The following is a 19,171-nucleotide window of genomic DNA, read 5'->3' on the forward strand; positions in this document are numbered from 1 at the left end:
GAAGAATTATGATTGGACTGGAACTGTGATGCCAAGGGGTGGGGAATGGGCTATTCTATATATCAATCGCTTTCGCGCCTAAATAATCAGACTTCGCTTCGCTATGCCTTTAATCATCCTTAATTAGTAAAAGTACACTTGATTTCCACACATGGAGTCTTGTGGTCTTTCTTTCCTAATTAATTAATGGAGAGGTGCTGACACCAGCGCTGCTACCTGCCTCCTGAAGATATTTGGAAACAGACTCCTGTCAAGTCCATCCTGAAGGAAATCCAGGATCTGGGGCACTGTCACCCCTGTGGGAGGTATGTCCTTGCTAGCACACCAGGTACAAAAGGTCTGCCAGGTGGAGTTACATATGCGGTCCGTGGAGGGCCTCCTAGAGGCCTGGATGGTCTTAATGACCCTGGAGGAATTATTGTCCTCCTTCAGAACTCCACTCAAGTGCCAGGTGGTCAGCTGGAGCCACTGTGATTCCGGGTCAACCAGCAACCCCTGGCCGAGTGAGATCTTGTCCTGAGGGATCCTCCAGGGCCAGTCCACCGATAGGTTCAGTAGATTGGCAAACCATGGCCGTCTGGGCCAATGAAGGGTGAGAAGTATGACCTCCTCCCTCTCAGCTAGAACCTTCGGAATGACTCTTGGGATAAGGGGAAGAGGAGGGAAGACATAAAGCAGTCCAGGAGGCCAGGGACACCAGAGAGCATTGGCCCCCTCCACTCCTGGTGCTGGGAACCTGTCATAAAACCTCTAAAGGTGCATATTGTCTGGGGTGGTCCACTACTGGGAGGCCGAAATGGTCCGTGAGTTCCTAGAATAGTGGCGGGAGCAGGCACCACTCGGCATGGTCCACTGGAGTTCAGCTGAGCCAGTCCGCCTGCACATTTGTCACCCCTGAGATGTGTTCTGCCACAATGGATAATAGATGCCTCTCCACCCAGAGGCCCAGTGGCTTGTCCTCCTGCATGAAAAACCTGGAGCGGGTCCCCCCATGACAGTTTATGTGAGCTTTGGTGGCCATATTGTCCATCAGAATCAGCACATGCTTGCCTGTGACCGTCTGTTGAAAGTGACGGAGGGCCAGGTGGAGCACTCTTAGCTCCAACCGATTGATATTGTGAGTCCAGTCCCTCTGGTCCCACTATCCCTGAGCCATCTGCAATGAAGGTGCCCCTCCCATCCAAAGAGGTTGGTGTCTGTAGTCACCGCCAGTCGCTCTGGTTCTTTGAAGCAGCACCTCCTGGTAATAGCGGGGGACCTTCACCAACGCAGAGACCGGATGACCTCCAGGTGGACGGTGACCCTGGCTAGGGAACTGCTCCTGCCCTTTCTCTGAAATGGTAAAAGGAACCATTGAAGGTCTCTGGCGTGCAGGCGCGCCCAGGAGACGAGGGAAATACTGGACACCATTATGCCCAGGAGCTGTGAGAACTTGGCCAAGGATACAGTCCGCTGTCTCTCGACCTGCCTTGTTAGGTCCCTGAGGTTGATCTGGCACTCCTGGGACAGGTAAACCCTGCATGCCACCATATCAATAAGTGCTCCCAAGTGGAGCAGCCGGTTAGTTGGTTCAAGGTGACTCTTGTCTGTATTAATAGAGAAACTGTGGGACTGCAGTGTCTGGGCCGTAACTTTCAGGTCCTCCCTGGCTTGGATGACTGAGGACTGGATCACTATATCATCTAGGTAGTATTGGACCCACATGGGCATAGCTTGTAGATGGGGCCGCCAATGCTGCCAGGACTTTTGTGAACGACCTAGGCACCTAAGAGAGGCTGAATGGTAAGGCGCTATACTGATACTGACAGCTTGCATAATGAAATTGGAGGTATTGCTGATGGAGAGGCAAAATGGGAATATGCAGATAGACCTCCGTTAAATCTATGGATGTGAGGAAGTCGCCCTCCTGTACGCCCCCCCCCCAAATGGTCTGCAATGAGTACATTTTAAAACGCCTGTAGAGCATGTGGTGGTTCAGGCGTTTGAGGTCTAGAATAGTCCCCCCCCCCGAAGCTTTGGGGATCCCAAATAGAATTGAGTAGAACCCCTGCCATAGTTAGTCCTCTGGTACCTGCTGTATGGCTCGAATTTCCAGCAGGCGTTGAATTGCAGACTGCATGAGGGCCCTTTTGCCAGATTATTCAAAACTGGGCAACAAATGAAAAACCTTGGGGGTGTGGAGATAAATTCCAGGGATAGCCCAGACATCACTGTATCTCTGGTCCATGCATCAGAGGTCATTTCCTCCCATCGGTCTGCAAAAAGAGCCAAGTGGCCTCCAATGGGAGGAAATTAGCAATAGCAGACTTATATACCGCTTCATAGGCCTTTCAGGCCTCTCTAAGCGGTTTACAGAGAGTCAGCATATTGGCCCCAACAATCTGGGTCCTCATTTTACCCACCTCGGAAGGATGGAAGGCTGAGTCAACCCTGAGCCGGTGAGATTTGAACCGCTGACCTGCTGATCTAGCAGTAGCCTGCAGTGCTGCATTTAACCACTGCGCCACCTTGGCTCTTAGAAGACCTTGGTATTAGTGGCCCCAGAAGAACCGACCCCCTTCGCTGCGAAGGACCACTTAGACTGTCTACTTCTAGATAGTTGGTCTGCCTGTTGTCGTTGTCTAGGGATGTAACCCCCCTGTAGCCTGAAATTTGCAAGTCCGTAGTCTGGGGCCCAAAAGGCAGGATGTGTCGAGTAAGGCGCGGGACGGAAAAAGCCCCTTCTGGTGGCCGATGGCAAGATTTTTCTCTTGTCCCTGGTCTCCACCAGAATGGGATCTAGAGATTCTCCAAAGAAGGACCCCCCCTTTGAAGGGGGCTGATGCCAGGCACCACTTGTGTCGAACATCCGCCTGCCACTGGCGCAGCCAGAATAAACGTTGGGTCGCAACCGATGGGACCATAGGCTTGGATGCAAATCTGGCAGTGTTGAATGTGGCATCAGCCAAAAACTGGATTGCTGCCACCAGTTTGTTGACATCTTGGTGCACCCTGGAATTGGTCACCAGAATCCTCTCCTGCAGCAGACGCTGGCAAAGCAATGAGGTCCAATTGAAGAAGGAGACAGTTGTGGATACCCAGATAGCCCAAGCCATTGCTTGATTGCTTCTCTGCAAAGTTAAATCTACCCGTCTGTCCTCTAGTTTTCAAGGCTTCTTCAGGTACTCCCGTCATGTTGGAGGAGGTGTAGAGTGCTGCGACCGGAGGGTCCACGGTAGGCAATTGAAGTGACTGGGCCAGCTCAGGAGCCACACTGTAAAAACATCTATCAGCAGAGATTGGCATAGGACCCGAAGTAGGAGAGGCCCACTGCCTTTGAACGACACCCACAAAAACCTAGGTGATGGGATAGCAATAGCAATAGCAATTAGACTTATATACCGCTTCATAGGGCTTTCAGCCCTCTCTAAGCGGTTTACAGAGTCAGCATATTGCCCCCAACAACAATCCAGGTCCTCATTTTACCCACCTCGGAAGGATGGAAGGCTGAGTCAACCCTGAGCCGGTGAGATTTGAACAGCCGAACTGCAGAACTGCAGTCAGCTGAAGTAGCCTGCAGTGCTGCATTTAACCACTGCGCCACCTCGGCGCAGACAGTTTCTGCTTCTGTGGTGTGCTCTGAAAAGAGTGGATCATCTGAAGCAGATGGTGGCTACATTGCAGTTGCAGCCACCTTGGCTCCTAGATTTACTGAGGTCTTGGCCTTGAAGAGAAGAGGTTTGAAGAGGGACGGTTGGAACAATCCAGAGAAGGAGCGCTGTTCAGGAATCATGCCTTCATCCTCTAATAAGTCTGCATCCCTTATCTCTCCCTCCTCAGAAGAGGGAGATTGGCTGCACTGCGAATGGGTAGGTGACTATGCAACAAATCTGATAAAGTACCTGTGTTCTGTAGCTGTAACTCAAACACTGCTGAGGATGCATGCCTAGACTGGTGCTGTAGCCCGGCCACAATGCCTTACTTTATGGCATTTGCAATAAAATCCTGGAAGTTTGGCAGTGCCACTGGATTTGGCTATAATCCAGAACGAAGGCCTGCAGCTGTTAGTGTGAATGTGGATTCTGGAGCCACCCTGCCTGAGGACTGAGGCTGATCTACCATGGCAGCTGAACTGTGCAAATCAAACACCGATCTCCATAGACCTGAAGTGCTGATAGGGAAAACAGGGATTGAGGGAGGGATTCACCCTGGTGACAGAGATAAAGTGTACCTGCAATGAGATTATAGCAATAGCAATAGCAGTTAGACTTATATACTGCTTCATAGGCCTTTCAGGCCTCTCTAAGCGGTTTACAGAGTCAGCATATCGCCCCCAACAACAATCTGGGTCCTCATTTCACCCACCTCGGAAGGATGGAAGGCTGAGTCAACCTTGAGCCGGTGAGATTAGAACGGCTGAACTGCAGATAACAGTCAGCTGAAGTGGCCTGCAGTACTGCACCCTAACCACTGATTGCCCTGAGTCCCCTCTGACATGGGAGCCTTGAGCCTTTTGGCTGCTAGTTTTGGAGCACAGGCGATACAAAGTCTTCTCCCTCCTTTTTTCGAATTGGAGGCAGTTTTAGAGTCTTTCCAGGATTTCCCTAGTTTGGGAACAGCCTTAAGGGCTTCACTTGTGTCCTGCTGATGAAGAGGGCAATAATGGAGGCGCAGGAGAAACTACCATTAACTCTGGAATCTCCAGGTCCCTGCCTCTGTCAGAGCCTCCTTCGCTGAAATCAGCTGCTGCTACACCCTCTATTTTAGATTTCTGACAGGGCAGGCTGATTCCCTCCTGTCAAATGGCTGTTTCACGCCCTTTTCTGAAGCGACCGGCTGGCTGCTGCTCTAGAAACGCCCGCGTTAAAGCCAGGCTATTTGAGCCCCCTATTCGTTTATCCAGTGATTGTGAAACAGTCTGCACAATTAGGCTTCAGGTGCTACTGCCGATACGGGGGGAAGCTCTTTGACCGCTGCTGCTGGAGTGAGGAAAGCCCAGTAGCTTCCGACATTGTAGATCCCACCCCCGCTTTGATCTGTGACCGCCTAAAATGAAGCTGCTGCAGGGAAGCTCCTGCCTACGGAGGGGCAGCCCTTGCAGTTTGAGTGCTAGCGGGATTTTACTGTAAAACTGAAGCGCGTGAAGCTCTTCCCCACAACAACACGGTGTGCCAAAGGCTTCCCTCTCTCCCTCTGAGAGAGTGCGAAGCTCTGCAAAACAAAAGTGTGCCAATTTAGTACGAGGCTGCAACAAGAGCGCGGAGCTCTGCGAAATGGGCCCAATCAATTGTCCTTGCTAGAGTGATGCAGCCCACTGACCAAGCCTCTCTGTGCTGGAGTTGGCAATGCCAGCAATGAGGCCACCTTCTTACACAGCTCCAGCTGTCAGAATTCCAGCAACTGGAGCCTAGGCACTAGCTGCTGAGCTGGCTGTAATCTCTATTACTGGTCTAGGAGATTACTCACAAGTCCAAGATGAAGTTGTAATAACGTTCAGAATTTGAAGAAAGTGACAAATAAAATTGTCAGAAACAAGAAAAAACACGTCCGTCGTTACTAAGGGACTGAGTCGAAAGCTGGGGAGCTCTAGCAACAAGGGAGTGTCCTAAAAGCTCTGACAGACTCAGTCCAATCAGTGAGCAGATGAGGTCAATTCATGCCTGGATGCTATCTCCACTTCAAAGGAGAACTGAGCTGAGAACATTACTCTCTCTTTGAGAGCTATATTGGGTATGGCTGGTATTATTTATTTATTTATTTGTCTTGTATGCTGCCCACTCCCGGAGGACTCCGGGCGGCTTACAAAAGACAAGGGAAAGGGGGGAACAAGACAAAGACAACATATTAAAAACAAAACCAACATTCACAATTTCTATGGAGGTAGATGCTTCTCAGCTCCCCCCAGCCTGCTGGAACAGCCAGGACTTGGTGGCTTTGCGGAAGGCTGGGAGGGTAGTAAGGATCCGGATCTCAACAGGGAGCTCGTTCCAGAGGGCCGGAGCTGCAACAGAGAAGGCTCTCCCCCGATATTGGCTGGCAGATGGAATCCGGAGGAGACCCAACCTGTGCGATCTAATTGGTCTGAGAGAGGTAATCGGCAGGAGGCGGTCTCTCAGGTACCCAGGTCCGATGCCATGTAGGGCTTTATAGGTAGCGACCAGCACCTTGAAGCGGATTCGGAGACTAATAGGTAGCCAGTGCAGCTCGCGGAGGATAGGTGTAACGTGGGTGTACCTTGGTGCACCCACAATCGCTCACGCGGCTGCATTCTGGACTAATTGGAGTCTTCGAACACTCTTCAAGGGCAGCCCCATGTAGAGCGCATTACAATAATCCAGTCTTGAGGTCACAAGGGCGTGAGTGACTGTCTGAAGGGCCTCCCGATCCAGGTAGGGTCGCAATTGGTGCACCAGGCGAACCTGGGCAAAGGTCCCCCTGGTCACAGCCGACAGATGGTGTTCTAGAGTCAGCTGTGGGTCCAGGAGGACTCCCAAATTGCAAACCCTCTCTGAGGGGCGTATAATTTCGCCCCCAAGCCTGAGAGATGGAACAGTTGGACAATCTTTGGGAGGGAACATCAGAAGCCACTCGGTCTTATCACAGGAGACAGTCAAAATATGGATATTAAGGGCAAAATTATCCTTCTGTTATTAGGCCTAGATTCTTCTCATAGTCACTCATGCCTTTAATCACCTAACGTTTGGACTATATACAGTACAGAGCTGCCCTTGAAGTTAGTTAGTCCTCAACTTACATTCACAAGTGGGACTGGATTTTCCATTACAAAGCAATAGTCATCAAACCAGACATCACACGGCTGCATTGCTTAACATTAGAAATCCTGGTTGTTACAGCAAATCAAGAATTGCAAGATGTTAACCAAGTACACAACCAACCCAAGCCATTCTGGCTTGGTCCTACTCAGCCCCTAGCCTCAGCAAGGTAAGGGACTGCCTCCAACTCGCTTCACTCTATCTCCATCTCTGCCTTCTTGGTCGCTCTGCACCTTGCTTTGAGGGGCAACAGGCAGTCCCCAAAATATGCAATGGGCTATCCCATTCACCCTTATGTACTCCCAAGATTCCTGCCAAGCCAATGGCAGAGCAGTGTGGTTCAGACCTGAAACCAGAGCAACCGGTTTAAACACTCAACTAGCTAACACACACACATACACTCTCTCAATCGCTCTCCCTCCATCTCTCTCATACAATTGATAAATAAAAATGTATATAAATTATCATTAAAATTAAATTAAGGTTAAAAAAATTCAAATTACAGGCAGAGGGATTCTCAAGGGACTAGCCAACCTCAATTGCATGGTCCTCTGTGCCCCCCCCCCATGCAAGGACACAGCCAGGTTTTTTACCTCTTTGAGGAAGACCATGAGCAGGATGCTCCACAAAGTAAGGGCAGCCGTAGGCTCTCCTAGACCCAATATACCACATCACTAAGCTTAGAAATATTACAGTCACCCCAAAAGTGCCTTCTATGTAACCTTTATAGAGTTGTGGGTAATCTTTGATTTCATTTCATGAGAATGACTCAGGAAGAAATTACCTACTAAATGGCTAAAACAATAGACTGCCTTCTTCTTAGATTAATAATGCTATTTGGCAGGTGCAAATCCAGAAACAACACCCCCAAATCCAGATCAGTCCGCCTTGTACAGTCCATAGCTATTTAATCTTTAATACTTTAATAATTTCCACCATACTTTGATGGAAATTGCATTACCTATTAAAGCAACAACTGGTTGATATAGAAGGCTCCTATACGTAAGCTAAACTTGCTTCTTTTCAGACCAGGAGGTGGAATCTGTCTCACATGTGTTACTAAAATGTTCATTATACACCAACTGACAATTAAGTTTAATACTTCCAATTGTTTATAGCTCCTGTTGCAATTGCAATCAAGAGTTCATTGCTTTCTCCTAGATGAGTACTCTTCAGAAGCTTCTATGATGTTTGCAAAATTCTGATCAATAGCTATAATAGAATTTATTTATTTATTTATTAGACTTATATACCGCTTCATAGGGCTTTCAGCCCTCTCTAAGCGGTTTACAGATTTTTAGCAAATTGAGTCAGCAAATTGCCCCCACAGTCTGGGTCCTCATTTCACCCACCTCGGAAAGATGGAAGGCTGAGTCAACCTTGAGCCGGTGAGATTTGAACCGCTGAACTGCAGATAACAGTCAGCTGAAGTGGCCTGCAGTACTGCACCCTAACCACTGCGCCACCTCAGCTCTTCTATGAATCTATGAGTTCGCTCTTTATGTTATTGTTAGTGTTCATTGCTTTAGAACTTTCATGCTATTTTAAAACTTCATTTTTATTGCTATTACACTTTATTACTGTTCTTTTTCTTGTGTTTAGTCTTAGACTATAAATAAATTTTGATTGGTAGAAAAAACCAAAAAAGTTCCCGAAAACTGCTTGGACACATATTAGCCTCAGAATGTGTGAATATCCTAGTCTGTTACAGGAGGAGAAAAAAGGTTTGGTATATGGAATCACTTTGTTAGAAATATCACTTTTTCCATGAGTTCAAATATGTTAAGAATTTAATCCAAGTAGGAAACATCCTAAAAAGTGAACTACATTATTTACTACCTTAGTAACTTGAGCATCTAAAGCAGGATGTATAAACCATTTAGGCTGAGACCAATACTTGGTCTTCAAGCGGCATGCTAGATAACTTTATTTCAAAAAGCAGTAGCATCAAGTATATAAATTGACATTAATCAGTTAAAATGATTATATACGCTACACCCGCTCTCACGCTAAAATTACAATTTGGTGCTAACCAAATTGGGGAAGTTATGTCATTGCAAACTAATTGCAAAACTCTACAAAGAAACTGTGCTTCCTGAATTTAAGGATCAAATAATTTTTGACTCAATACAAAACAGATTTAACTTAGATTTAGTTAGTATCTCTAACTCAAGAACTATTTGATATATTTTAAATTATCTGGTGTTTTATCATATGCATTTTCACCAGGATACTGAACTGTGACCATATTTTTCCTACAATCATTTTTAATAGAAATAGGAAGATCAGTAAATTAGCTACAACTTAATAAACAACCTGACTGGACAACTGTATTGTCAGCTGAAAATGTACTTCTTTCTGAAGATGTTATGTAAAATTCAACTCTGCTACAATCCCTTTCATCCAACAAATATAATTTATAAAATAGGAAAATGCATTTTGCAACAACTGGCTAAGAGTACTAACTATGTCAATTGTACATATTTGAAAAAGCAGAGTTTGGAAATGATGGTTACAAACTTCCTTAATTTTAAAATTGAAACTTTCCGTTTCAATCCTAAAAGTTGGATTTTTCAGCTTTTAATCCATTAAAATCCTTTCGCTTTAGTAAAAACGAAAGTTCAATTAAACCAATAGATTTTTTTTGAAGGCATGCACTTTCTAAAAGTATTTGGAAAGCAGATGCTTGTCTTCATTATTAGGAACTAATGTATCTTCTAAAATATTTGCATGGCTCACCCAAAACTGGTAGCCTTTTTCAAAATTTTATTTTACTTACATGCAGGGTTAAATAAACCAATTAACTGAAATACATGCAATAAATCAACTAAGCGACTGATGCTTTATTAACATATAAGCAGGAAGCAGACACATTAATACGGCTTCCTTCCCAAATGAAACATAGCTGTGCTCTTAACAGCTGCATCAGCAAGATAATCCTATGTGAGGTTTTCATTATGTGTATTTCCTCTTTTAATAAATATATTTCTGACATGGATCAAAGGGAAATATGTAATTTTCTTAACAAGGTAAAGAGCCCCGCAGATTTGACCTTGCATTCTAATGACTATGCTTAAATTTTCTTGGCAATAAATCAAGCCATTTGCTATTGCCCTCTTCCAGGATGTTTCATTCATCCCCACCCCCTTCCAAATTTCCCAGCCTAGTTTTGTGGCCTTGGGATTTTCTGGAAGTTTCCCATCTCAATCTTAGCAGATCTGATTCGTTGAACTCTTTTAGATCAGCTAAATACAGCGAAGTGCCTCTAGTTCAGTGTTTCTCAACCTTGTCAACTTGAAGATGTCTGGACTTCAACTCCCAGAATTCCCCAGCCAGCGAATGCTGGCTGGGGAATTCTGGGAGTTGAAGTCCAGACATCTTCAAGTTGACAAGGTTGAGAAACACTGCTCTAGTTAATGTATATCTAGTAAAAAAATAGCGATACTATACTTATATGAAACTAGACAGTGGAAACAGGAAATAAATCTATTTCTCAAATATTACCATAATCATATATAGACGTTCTAAAAGAATATTCACTAAATGACTGAATGCTTACTATTACCAGATTTCAAATCCAAAAAAGTGGAGCAAAGTACACTATGGAGAATCTCAAATCCTAAATGAAATTTACTGTTGCAAAGAAACATAAATGCATTTTTACACCTAAAGGCAGATGTTTCTGATCATGTAAGTCAAAAGAAATTAAATAACATTGCAATATTATTAATTGTATGTTCACCGTCCATAATATGGTAAGGACAACAATAACGCACCCACCCACCCCCCAATGAAATCCAAGAATCAAGACGCAGCAAAGAAAATAACATCAACATGGAAAAAGCAAGTTTCTTACCTTTTTATCTCTGGTCCTTACTTCCCCATAAAAATCTAGAGCTTCTTGTGCTTTCTGAAACCTTCCTCGATGTAACAAATAAGCACAAATCATTACACCAGTTCGTCCCTTTCCAGCTTTACAGTGGATTGCTGCAACATGATTGCCATCTTCACTAAGCCATCGATCAAGATCTTCACAAAAAGGTTTGATGAGCTCTAGCTGTGGTGGGTTGTGGTCTTCAAAAGGGTACTGTGCAACTAAAAACCAAAAAAATTGTATTATTAAATTGAACGCTAATTTTCAAAGATATTTGTAGTAATCCATGCTAAAAAATATCAGTTAAATAATTTCTTGAATTAAAAAAAACCTGGATGTTTCTAGGTTGCCATGTACAGATTATTTTAATAACACTGGCTTCCATAACTCAAAATCTTCATCACTCCCCATTTCCTCCAGGAAATTCTAATGAAAAAAAATATCTAGATACTGAAAACTGTCTGCAGTTCAGTCTAAATAATCTATCTGACCATTTAGGGTTTTTTTAAAAAAAAAATAGTTAAGAGATATACCCGTGGCTTTGGTTTTACATATGCGCAGAAACAATAATTGCAACTAGATGCAAAATATGATTGGGTTTCATATGAAACATCTTTAAACTCATTGACTCCCTCTGTCAACTTTTGCATTTAGCACCAGCAAGGGTAAATGGAAGTGTCTGTTTTTATTCTTTGTTTCAATCAACTATATGTGAAATTAATCAGTGACCAAGATTCAAATGCAACTGAATTTAACACAATATGAAAGAAATTTTCTACTGCCTCCCAGCCAGGGAATGGGTGGGGAAGTATGAACTACATAGTATTAAAGAATCATTTATGAATCATATTAAATCAAGTTCGTGGGTGATAAAATAAATAGACCTGAAATAAGACAATTACCTTATTTCCTTAGTACAAAATTTAGTTGCAAGGTGTGAAATCAATGAGATATATTCAGACAAATCAAAAGCTACCAAGCTGGTCAGCAACAAAAAATAATTCACCACCCAATGTAAGAAAATAGTCTTCTAAGTAGCTTCAGCCTGCATATCACTGAGTATCAAAAGTTCCTTAAATCACTAAAAGTATCAGAAGATGACTGCTGAACTTTCTACAAAGCTATATCCATTCTTGCAGATTGGCAATTTGTATAGGTTAGACTCTTCTCACCATGGCAATTTATCTGCATTGCAGTATTAACAGCCCCTTAATTCCTTCTTGATAATGGTTGTGAAGGGGGTTCTATAGTTACATTTCTCACTGACTGAGGCAATCTGGGGGAAGGGGGGGTTGATTCCCTTAAGATCACTATTGAGAAGACATTTAAACAGAGGCTGTAAGCCTTCATGATAGCCAGTTCATGAAAAAAAATGGACACTTTATTCAGGCACATGATTAAACACGTGAAAGGCTCAATCTGGGTAGAGAAAGGGCTGCACACACACTTATACTTGCTTTAACCTCCACCCCTTCAGCTGGAAATTTTTGAGAAGGGCAGCTCTTAAATTCTGTTGAATTAACCACTAAGCACAACATGCAAAACAATATTCTTTATGGTTGATATATGAATTGTTTTCTATCTTTAAATTGTGATTTCCAGTTCAAAAGTATACATATTTTACATGTTTTGACAAGAAGCCTATCTGCTCCTCCTCCTCCTCAGAAATAGCCCTTTACTGTTAAATATACATCCATTCCCAATAAGGCACAGAATTAAGGACCATCTTTTAGTCTTTAAGTTACTCCCCTCATCATTATTTTACATCTTGCTCTCTGTAACATCAGTTTGTCATATATTTTATTAAGTCAGTGGGCACAATTCTTAGGAGAGAGGCCCCTAAAATGTTTATTTTCAATATGCCACAGGGACTAAATATCTGAGAGTCACAAAACCTTCTGCAGGCTATAAATATAGTGTTTCCCCTTTTTAAAAATTAGAATAATCCCAAAATAATAAAATCTTACAGGCTATGGAGCCCAACAAGTAGCATATTGATGGTTTTTTTTTCACCATAAGATGGATATTTTACTACATCAAATAGAAGTACATGATCAAACAGCTACAAAAGCTGATGCATTAACAAAATAAATTCCTTGCTTATTATAGTATGCTGAGGTACACAACTCATAATCCATGCATTAACTCCTGTGACCTTAGAGTATTCCCAGACTACAAATTGAAGTTATTTACTTATTTTATCTGCTTTAAACTATGTGTGATGAAATCTGACCCAGTGTCAGGATTTTTTGGGGGGTGGGGGTAAGGATTTCTCCTTCAAAAACAAACTTCTTAGAGATCTAAGATACCTGCCTTCTCTCCAATGAGATGAATTTTACTACTGTTTCGAAGAAATCGCTTCAATTCCTCTATTACCAAAAAGCTGATAGGGCACACTCTGGCGATCTCATCACTTCCTTAGCTGAACTTCTTGTTTCCCTCAGAGATCAAATTAAAATAAAGTGCAAATTCTGACTATAAAGAAAATATTAGTCCTAATTTACTAAATCTTATAAAGAGCCACAAATCTATATCTCGTATAACATTAATCTCTCTCAAAACATTAATTCTCAAAATATGGACAAATATACAGCTACTCATACAGTTAAGTTGCGTAAGTGCGTAATAACCTTTTAAGAATAAACAATTTCTGAGGAGTTGGGAAAAAAACAACTCAGCATCCCAAACTTCTGAAGGGCTGTTGAAAGAGCTAATTCTCAGTCTTTTAAATTATTTGTTTTGGGAGTGTTTTAAGAGTTGGGGATAGGGATAACAAGGGACTAAAAATGAAATTCCTGAGACTGAACTCTTGCATGAAGTTCTAGGAGACATCTGGTGTGCTTGGAGGCCACTTAGGTCATGAAATTTTGTGAAGAGATCACTCTTCCGGAATTAACCCCTCAAACAATAAAGGGGATGAAACTAAAAGGAAACTAAAACACAAAACCCTTCAGAAATGGAATTATTATTGAAGGGTGTGCTTACTCTCTTGCTGCTTAGCTTATGAGAAATACAAAACAAACATACCTCTGCAGTTAAATTTGGTGGCGTCATAATGTCTTTCAGCACATCTGAAAAGAAAAAAGTTAAAATTGCATGAAGCATTATTTTATCATTTAGTAGGGGGACAAACCTATTGTATTCAGTATACATTTCTTTCTACAATCTTAACACTACAATAATAAAAGAAAAGGGTGAAGCACTACTGTTTGGGTGTTCTCCATGCCATATAGATAAATGGAGGTACAAAGAGTCCCCACCAACGGATCCTTCACCAAACCCTTCAAAATTGCAACAGGGTTGAAAAAATTGATTTATGACCACTCCTCAAATTTGCAGCAATTGAAGTGTCCTTGCAGTTAAGTGGCTGCAATTCAGGCGCTTGGCAACTGATCCACGTTTACAAGGATTGCAGCATCCCACAGCCACATGATCACCATCTACAGCGCTCACGGTCAGCTTCTGACAAGCAGTCATTGTGGGGCAGCTGACAGGAAGCCATTAAGTCGCAATCACCTGACATTGCGCTGAGAACTGTAGGATAGTCGTTTAATCCCAATTACGGGTAGTCCACGATTTACGACTCCAATGGAGCCCAGAATATATGTTGCTGAGTGAGGAATTTGTTAAGTGAGTTTTGCTCCGTTTTACGACTTTGCTTTGTTAAGCGAATCGCTGCAGTTGCTCAAATACGGACACAGTTGTTAGGTGAACCTAGCTTCCACATTGGGCTTTGCTTGTCAGACGTTCGCAAAAGGGGATCACATGTTCCCCAGGACACTGGAAATGTCATAAAATATGAACCAGTTGTCAAGCATCTGAATGTAAATGATGTGACCATGGAGACGCTGCAATGGTGGTAAGTGTGAAAAATGGTCATTTGTCACTTTTTTTCAGTGCTGTTGTAACTTTGAACGGTCACTAAATGAAGTGTTGTAAGTCAAGGACTACTGGGAAATGCAGCTGGAAGTGACACCATTAAGTAAGATGTAGTTGCTTGAAATTTCACATAACGACATTAATTAGCAAAGGTTTTGTTAGTCTCAATTACAGTTGGTAAAAGAGGAATACCGGTACATTTGAAAATATAACAGGTATGTACAGAACCATTTTCTTATTTGTGGAATTAATGTGACAATCACTGTAGACCTCCTAATAAATTTCTACCCAAAATAATAAAATTACAGTGCACATAAATCTGAAAATAGAAAAAAAAATGTGATTGCAGGAAAGATGATTAACTCAAATAAAGTGTGCATTCCTATCACTGTTCAGCTGTGATGTTCCTAGGCAAATTTGGGACTCTGATTAATAGTGGATGGTCAACCCAGCCTGGATACTACCTCCACCACTATGGAGAAGCAACTCCTAACTAAATAATACTGAATTGAGTAGGGAAGTAAGTAATATAATAATGACCCTTATTCCTATTAAACCGCAAACCTGGAATATATTGAATCTTTTTAAAAATCAATATTTTAATATTTTATTTTAAGAAAATCAATATTAAAAGGTTTATACCTGCTTTTCCTAATAAGGATCATTAGCAATTCAACTCAAAATTCTCAATTGCTTTACAGAAAAAAGCATCATCTCAACTTATTAATGTTCCAGTTCTCTTTTTACTCATTATGAAGTCATTCACTTGCTAAAACTAAAACAAGTTACGTGACATATCATTGTTTCGTAGGTTTCCTGTTAAAGAACCTGGCTGTACAAGTGAGTAGGAATGTGCAAGTAATCCGGCGGGGCACGAAACCACGCCCCCAGCCCACGGAAAAACTGCCCTCTGCAGAACTGGTCCTTGGCGTCCAAGCGGTTGGGGGGGGGGGGGCACTGCTAATGCATTTTAACATATTTTAAGGCCAGTATCTATAGAAGCTACATAAACAAGAATACTTACAGATTGTATATCTTGTAATGGTTTTTATGTTTTGAATCCAGAAACCTTGAAAGAAAAAGTGATACGTTAAACTCACTTTGATGCTATTTTTTTTTTAAAAGATAGAATAAAATACATTTGAGAGCAATTTGATTAAATAATATTTTATGGATATACCATATAAACTGCTGCTTTTCACTATAATCTTTCCCTTAATTATAAATTTAAGGAAATGTTACATTTTACATATATATATAAACTCTAAAAAGTATTCCTGTTACTGAACTGAAGAAAGTTGAATTTCTAGGCACCATCTACACCGAAATTTAATTTTTATTTTCAATCTGTCTGAAATAAAAATAGATGCAACTCTACTTCACAATAGACTATGTAGAATCAGCTTCAAATTTGTCTGATATCAGTAGAATATCAGGTTTTTAAGCAAAAATGTGGTTTTATGCATTTTAATTACATCCACAATACAGAATGTACAGTACTAATTTTCTTTCACTATTCTAGGAAATCCCAATATTCAACAATTAATAGTTAAAATTTGACTCATGTGCTATGTGGTTACTGACACTGCATCATTTATCAAAAACCACTCATAAAATTTATGACACATATTTAGACTAATGTGATTATTTCTTGCATAATCATAATCTAACTTTATGAATCCATATTTCTGAAACTGAAAAAGCTTCACAGAACCAGTTATTAATACATCAAATCTCAATGAGATTTAATAGAGGTTAAATAACTGAGAGTTTAAATGGGGATCTAAGTTTCTTAGGGCAAAGATGTTATCTAAATAACCAACAGCTTCAAAACTGAGAAGTCCAAGGCAACAATCCGTAAACTATGAGAAAGGCAGGACAAAGACGCACCAGATTTAAGCTGTAGTTAGGATAAGAAAAGGCTATATGCTAATGATGGTAGAGAAAATTATCTGTTTATATTGGCTTCATCTTGGTATGCAATAAAGATTCCTATCTAGTCTTGTTAAGTAGGCTGTCTGGGAAGCTTATGCTAAGTTCTACCTTGGACACCTGACAAAATCTGTATGCTATGGTCAATCATCAATTCAGGATTTCAAATTTATTTATGAATTCTTGTTTACGTAGAAGTAATTCAATCTACATTGTTAGTATTAAGGTAGCTGTTCAGTTGTGTCTTCCATGGTATTTAACTACTTGGATGAACTGATTAAGCTCTATGCATGAGTGCATTGCTACTGCACACTTGAGACAGAATTAATGGTTTAGTGTTATTGCAAAAATGGACAGAGATATTTGTTATACATGCCAGCTCATAAATTATCATGATTATTTCACCCATAAATCCCAGGGAAAAAAATTATAAAAATGTATTCTTATAGCAATGTACTAAAGTATACTCAAATCCTGCTATTATCAAGTTTCAATTTTAGAGTCATAAATAGTGTTAGTACATAAATAATGCAGTTTTTATATAGATCTATTTTATATGGAATTGCACCATTATTTTACTCATTTTATCTTGGGAGAAAGAATCAGAATGCCTCAAATTCCAGATCTCCTTGTCCAAAATATTATACCATACTATTAGTATATATGATAATTAATACTTTTCAAGTACTTCTTTTCTGAATAATTTGCTATCATAACAAGTTAACCCTGATTCTTTTAAAAGCATGTTTTTAACAAATATATTGTAGTAAAAGCAAGCTGAATTGTAAAATATTTTAGATTTCTATTTAGTTATTTATTGTCAGAGAGATTACTTTTAAAGTCTTAGTTAAAAATTGCATCACGGTGTAATAAAGTTTCATTTACTTTGGGTATCTACAAATTATACTAATCAGTATATATAATCTGAGAAGTAATAATGTATAGCGAAGCTTCTTTTTTCAAGTATTATTTGCTGAAATGCCGTTCATGTAACTGAAATACCTCCAGATTTGACCTATCCGTGAAATGTATTTGCAGAGAACAATTTTCAAATCATAACTGATTCTTGTCCTTTTGCCAACTTACTACCCCTTCATAGTCTATTAAGCTTGATTGTCAAGTTTCTGGATGAGAAAATGAATCAACAGAAAGCCGGTAAGTCAAAACCACAAATGTAACCATTGTTTAACAGTTCCAACATTAGAGTACTTATTTCAAGATTCTTTTGTTTGCTCTAACTAATACCTATTTTTAAAGTATTTCAATTAATCAGATAAATAAGGTCTTTGGAAGAAAGGCACCCTATTCTTCAGTTTTGTTTTTTAAAGAACTGTTTTATCCTTTTTTTAAATCTTTGGATGCAACTAAAATACCAAAATTCTTGCAATTTCTGTAACATTTCCTATCAGAAATCGTATTGATTAATTCTGTACATGCAGGAGCACATTGAGTTTGTTCTGATCTCAACAGAAAGATAATTAAAATAAGACAACTGGAATGGCACTGGATACTAGTTTTACTACACAAGTAATCAGTATGAACACTAGGCAGGATAAACATGATAGGAGATTGATCTGTGTAATATTTAAAAAACCATCTGAACTGAGATGTTTATTCTCTAGGTTAGAGTTGATAATATTTGAGGCAAGTTTAAAGAGTTTAGGAATCCTTGTAGACACATCTACCATAAAAACAGCTGCTTCTACAGGTATCCCAGGCTGAGTACATATTTATGCATGACCCATAGTTTGAGGGGAAAAGCACCAGGAAAAGCAATTGTGCTGTGCTTTCCAGAGGACGTGACAGTCTTAATACTATGAATGGGTTTTCACTTCACCTCTCTGAAAGCTTTAAATTAAATATGCGCTTCAAGGATGTCATGCTCCAAATTATAACTGTGACATAAAGACATAAACGTATTCAGGTCTATAAATCAGATGCAGTAAAGAAGATGCTAGGTCCGAGGGAACAAAAGATTCCTTTATTGTTTAGCAATTTTAACTCAAAGTACTACTTATTTAATGCCATTATCAATGGCATTTTATTTTTCCTCTTTTAAAACAGTCCTATTTTACCACCCTGCACCATATATATGTACTACAATTGATGAAGTGCAATGATAAAACTTGTATGATAATAAAAATTAGATAACCCTTATGGCATTATAAAACATTTTTTAAACACCAAATTATTTTGTGTAAATTTTTGTTCTCACACTCAAATAAAACTTTAAGCTCTGTTTAAAAATAATTTATTTTTAATACTTAATTTCTTTTAAAAAATAATCAAACAAAGGAAGCAGCAGCAATAAAGTCAATAAAGTATAAGTTTAAAAAAAAATTTGCTATATCTGTGGCCTGGCATTGGAGGAACATGTTCACAGAAAGTGACATATTAAAATGGGATTGTTTCACTACGGTTTGTGCAGTTATTGTGCTTTTAAGGAAACTTTTGTCAAACTTTTTTCAAGGTAGTAAGATTATTTCAGGGCAATTGTCACAAGTGGGATAATACTTTTTTTAACAATGATCTGCCTTCTACATATAATCATCTCCCCAGTGATCTACCAGTTTTTTCCACAGCTTCCTCTGCTTTAATAATATCCCAAGGGAATATATTATGAAATGGCCTTTCCAGATTTTGAACCTTGGGCAGCCAAGGAGGTTTTAAAATTAGGGGGGGGAGGGGATGACAACACTATCTTTCAGCAAGGAAGAGTTGAAATTTGATTCAG

At 40.4% G+C, this 19,171-nt stretch overlaps 1 protein-coding gene across 1 annotated transcript in view; it reads right to left on the reverse strand.

Moving 5' to 3' along the window:
- The window catches only part of PTEN (phosphatase and tensin homolog), a 65,977-nt gene that overhangs the window by 32,013 nt on the left and 14,793 nt on the right, over positions 1-19,171 (reverse strand). Inside the window, exons 3-5 of the mRNA XM_087702368.1 lie at positions 15,530-15,574; positions 13,654-13,697; positions 10,609-10,847 (exon numbers count right to left, since the gene is read on the reverse strand). Of these exons, the coding sequence (XP_087558494.1) occupies positions 10,609-10,847; positions 13,654-13,697; positions 15,530-15,574 (328 nt within the window). The remainder of the gene's footprint in view (positions 1-10,608; positions 10,848-13,653; positions 13,698-15,529; positions 15,575-19,171) is intronic.

Source organism: Thamnophis sirtalis, unplaced genomic scaffold (assembly GCF_051295495.1).
Source record: "Thamnophis sirtalis isolate CommonGarterSnake01/CBP01778 unplaced genomic scaffold, rThaSir2_p1.2 scaffold_15, whole genome shotgun sequence".
Taxonomy (NCBI): domain Eukaryota; kingdom Metazoa; phylum Chordata; class Lepidosauria; order Squamata; family Natricidae; genus Thamnophis; species Thamnophis sirtalis.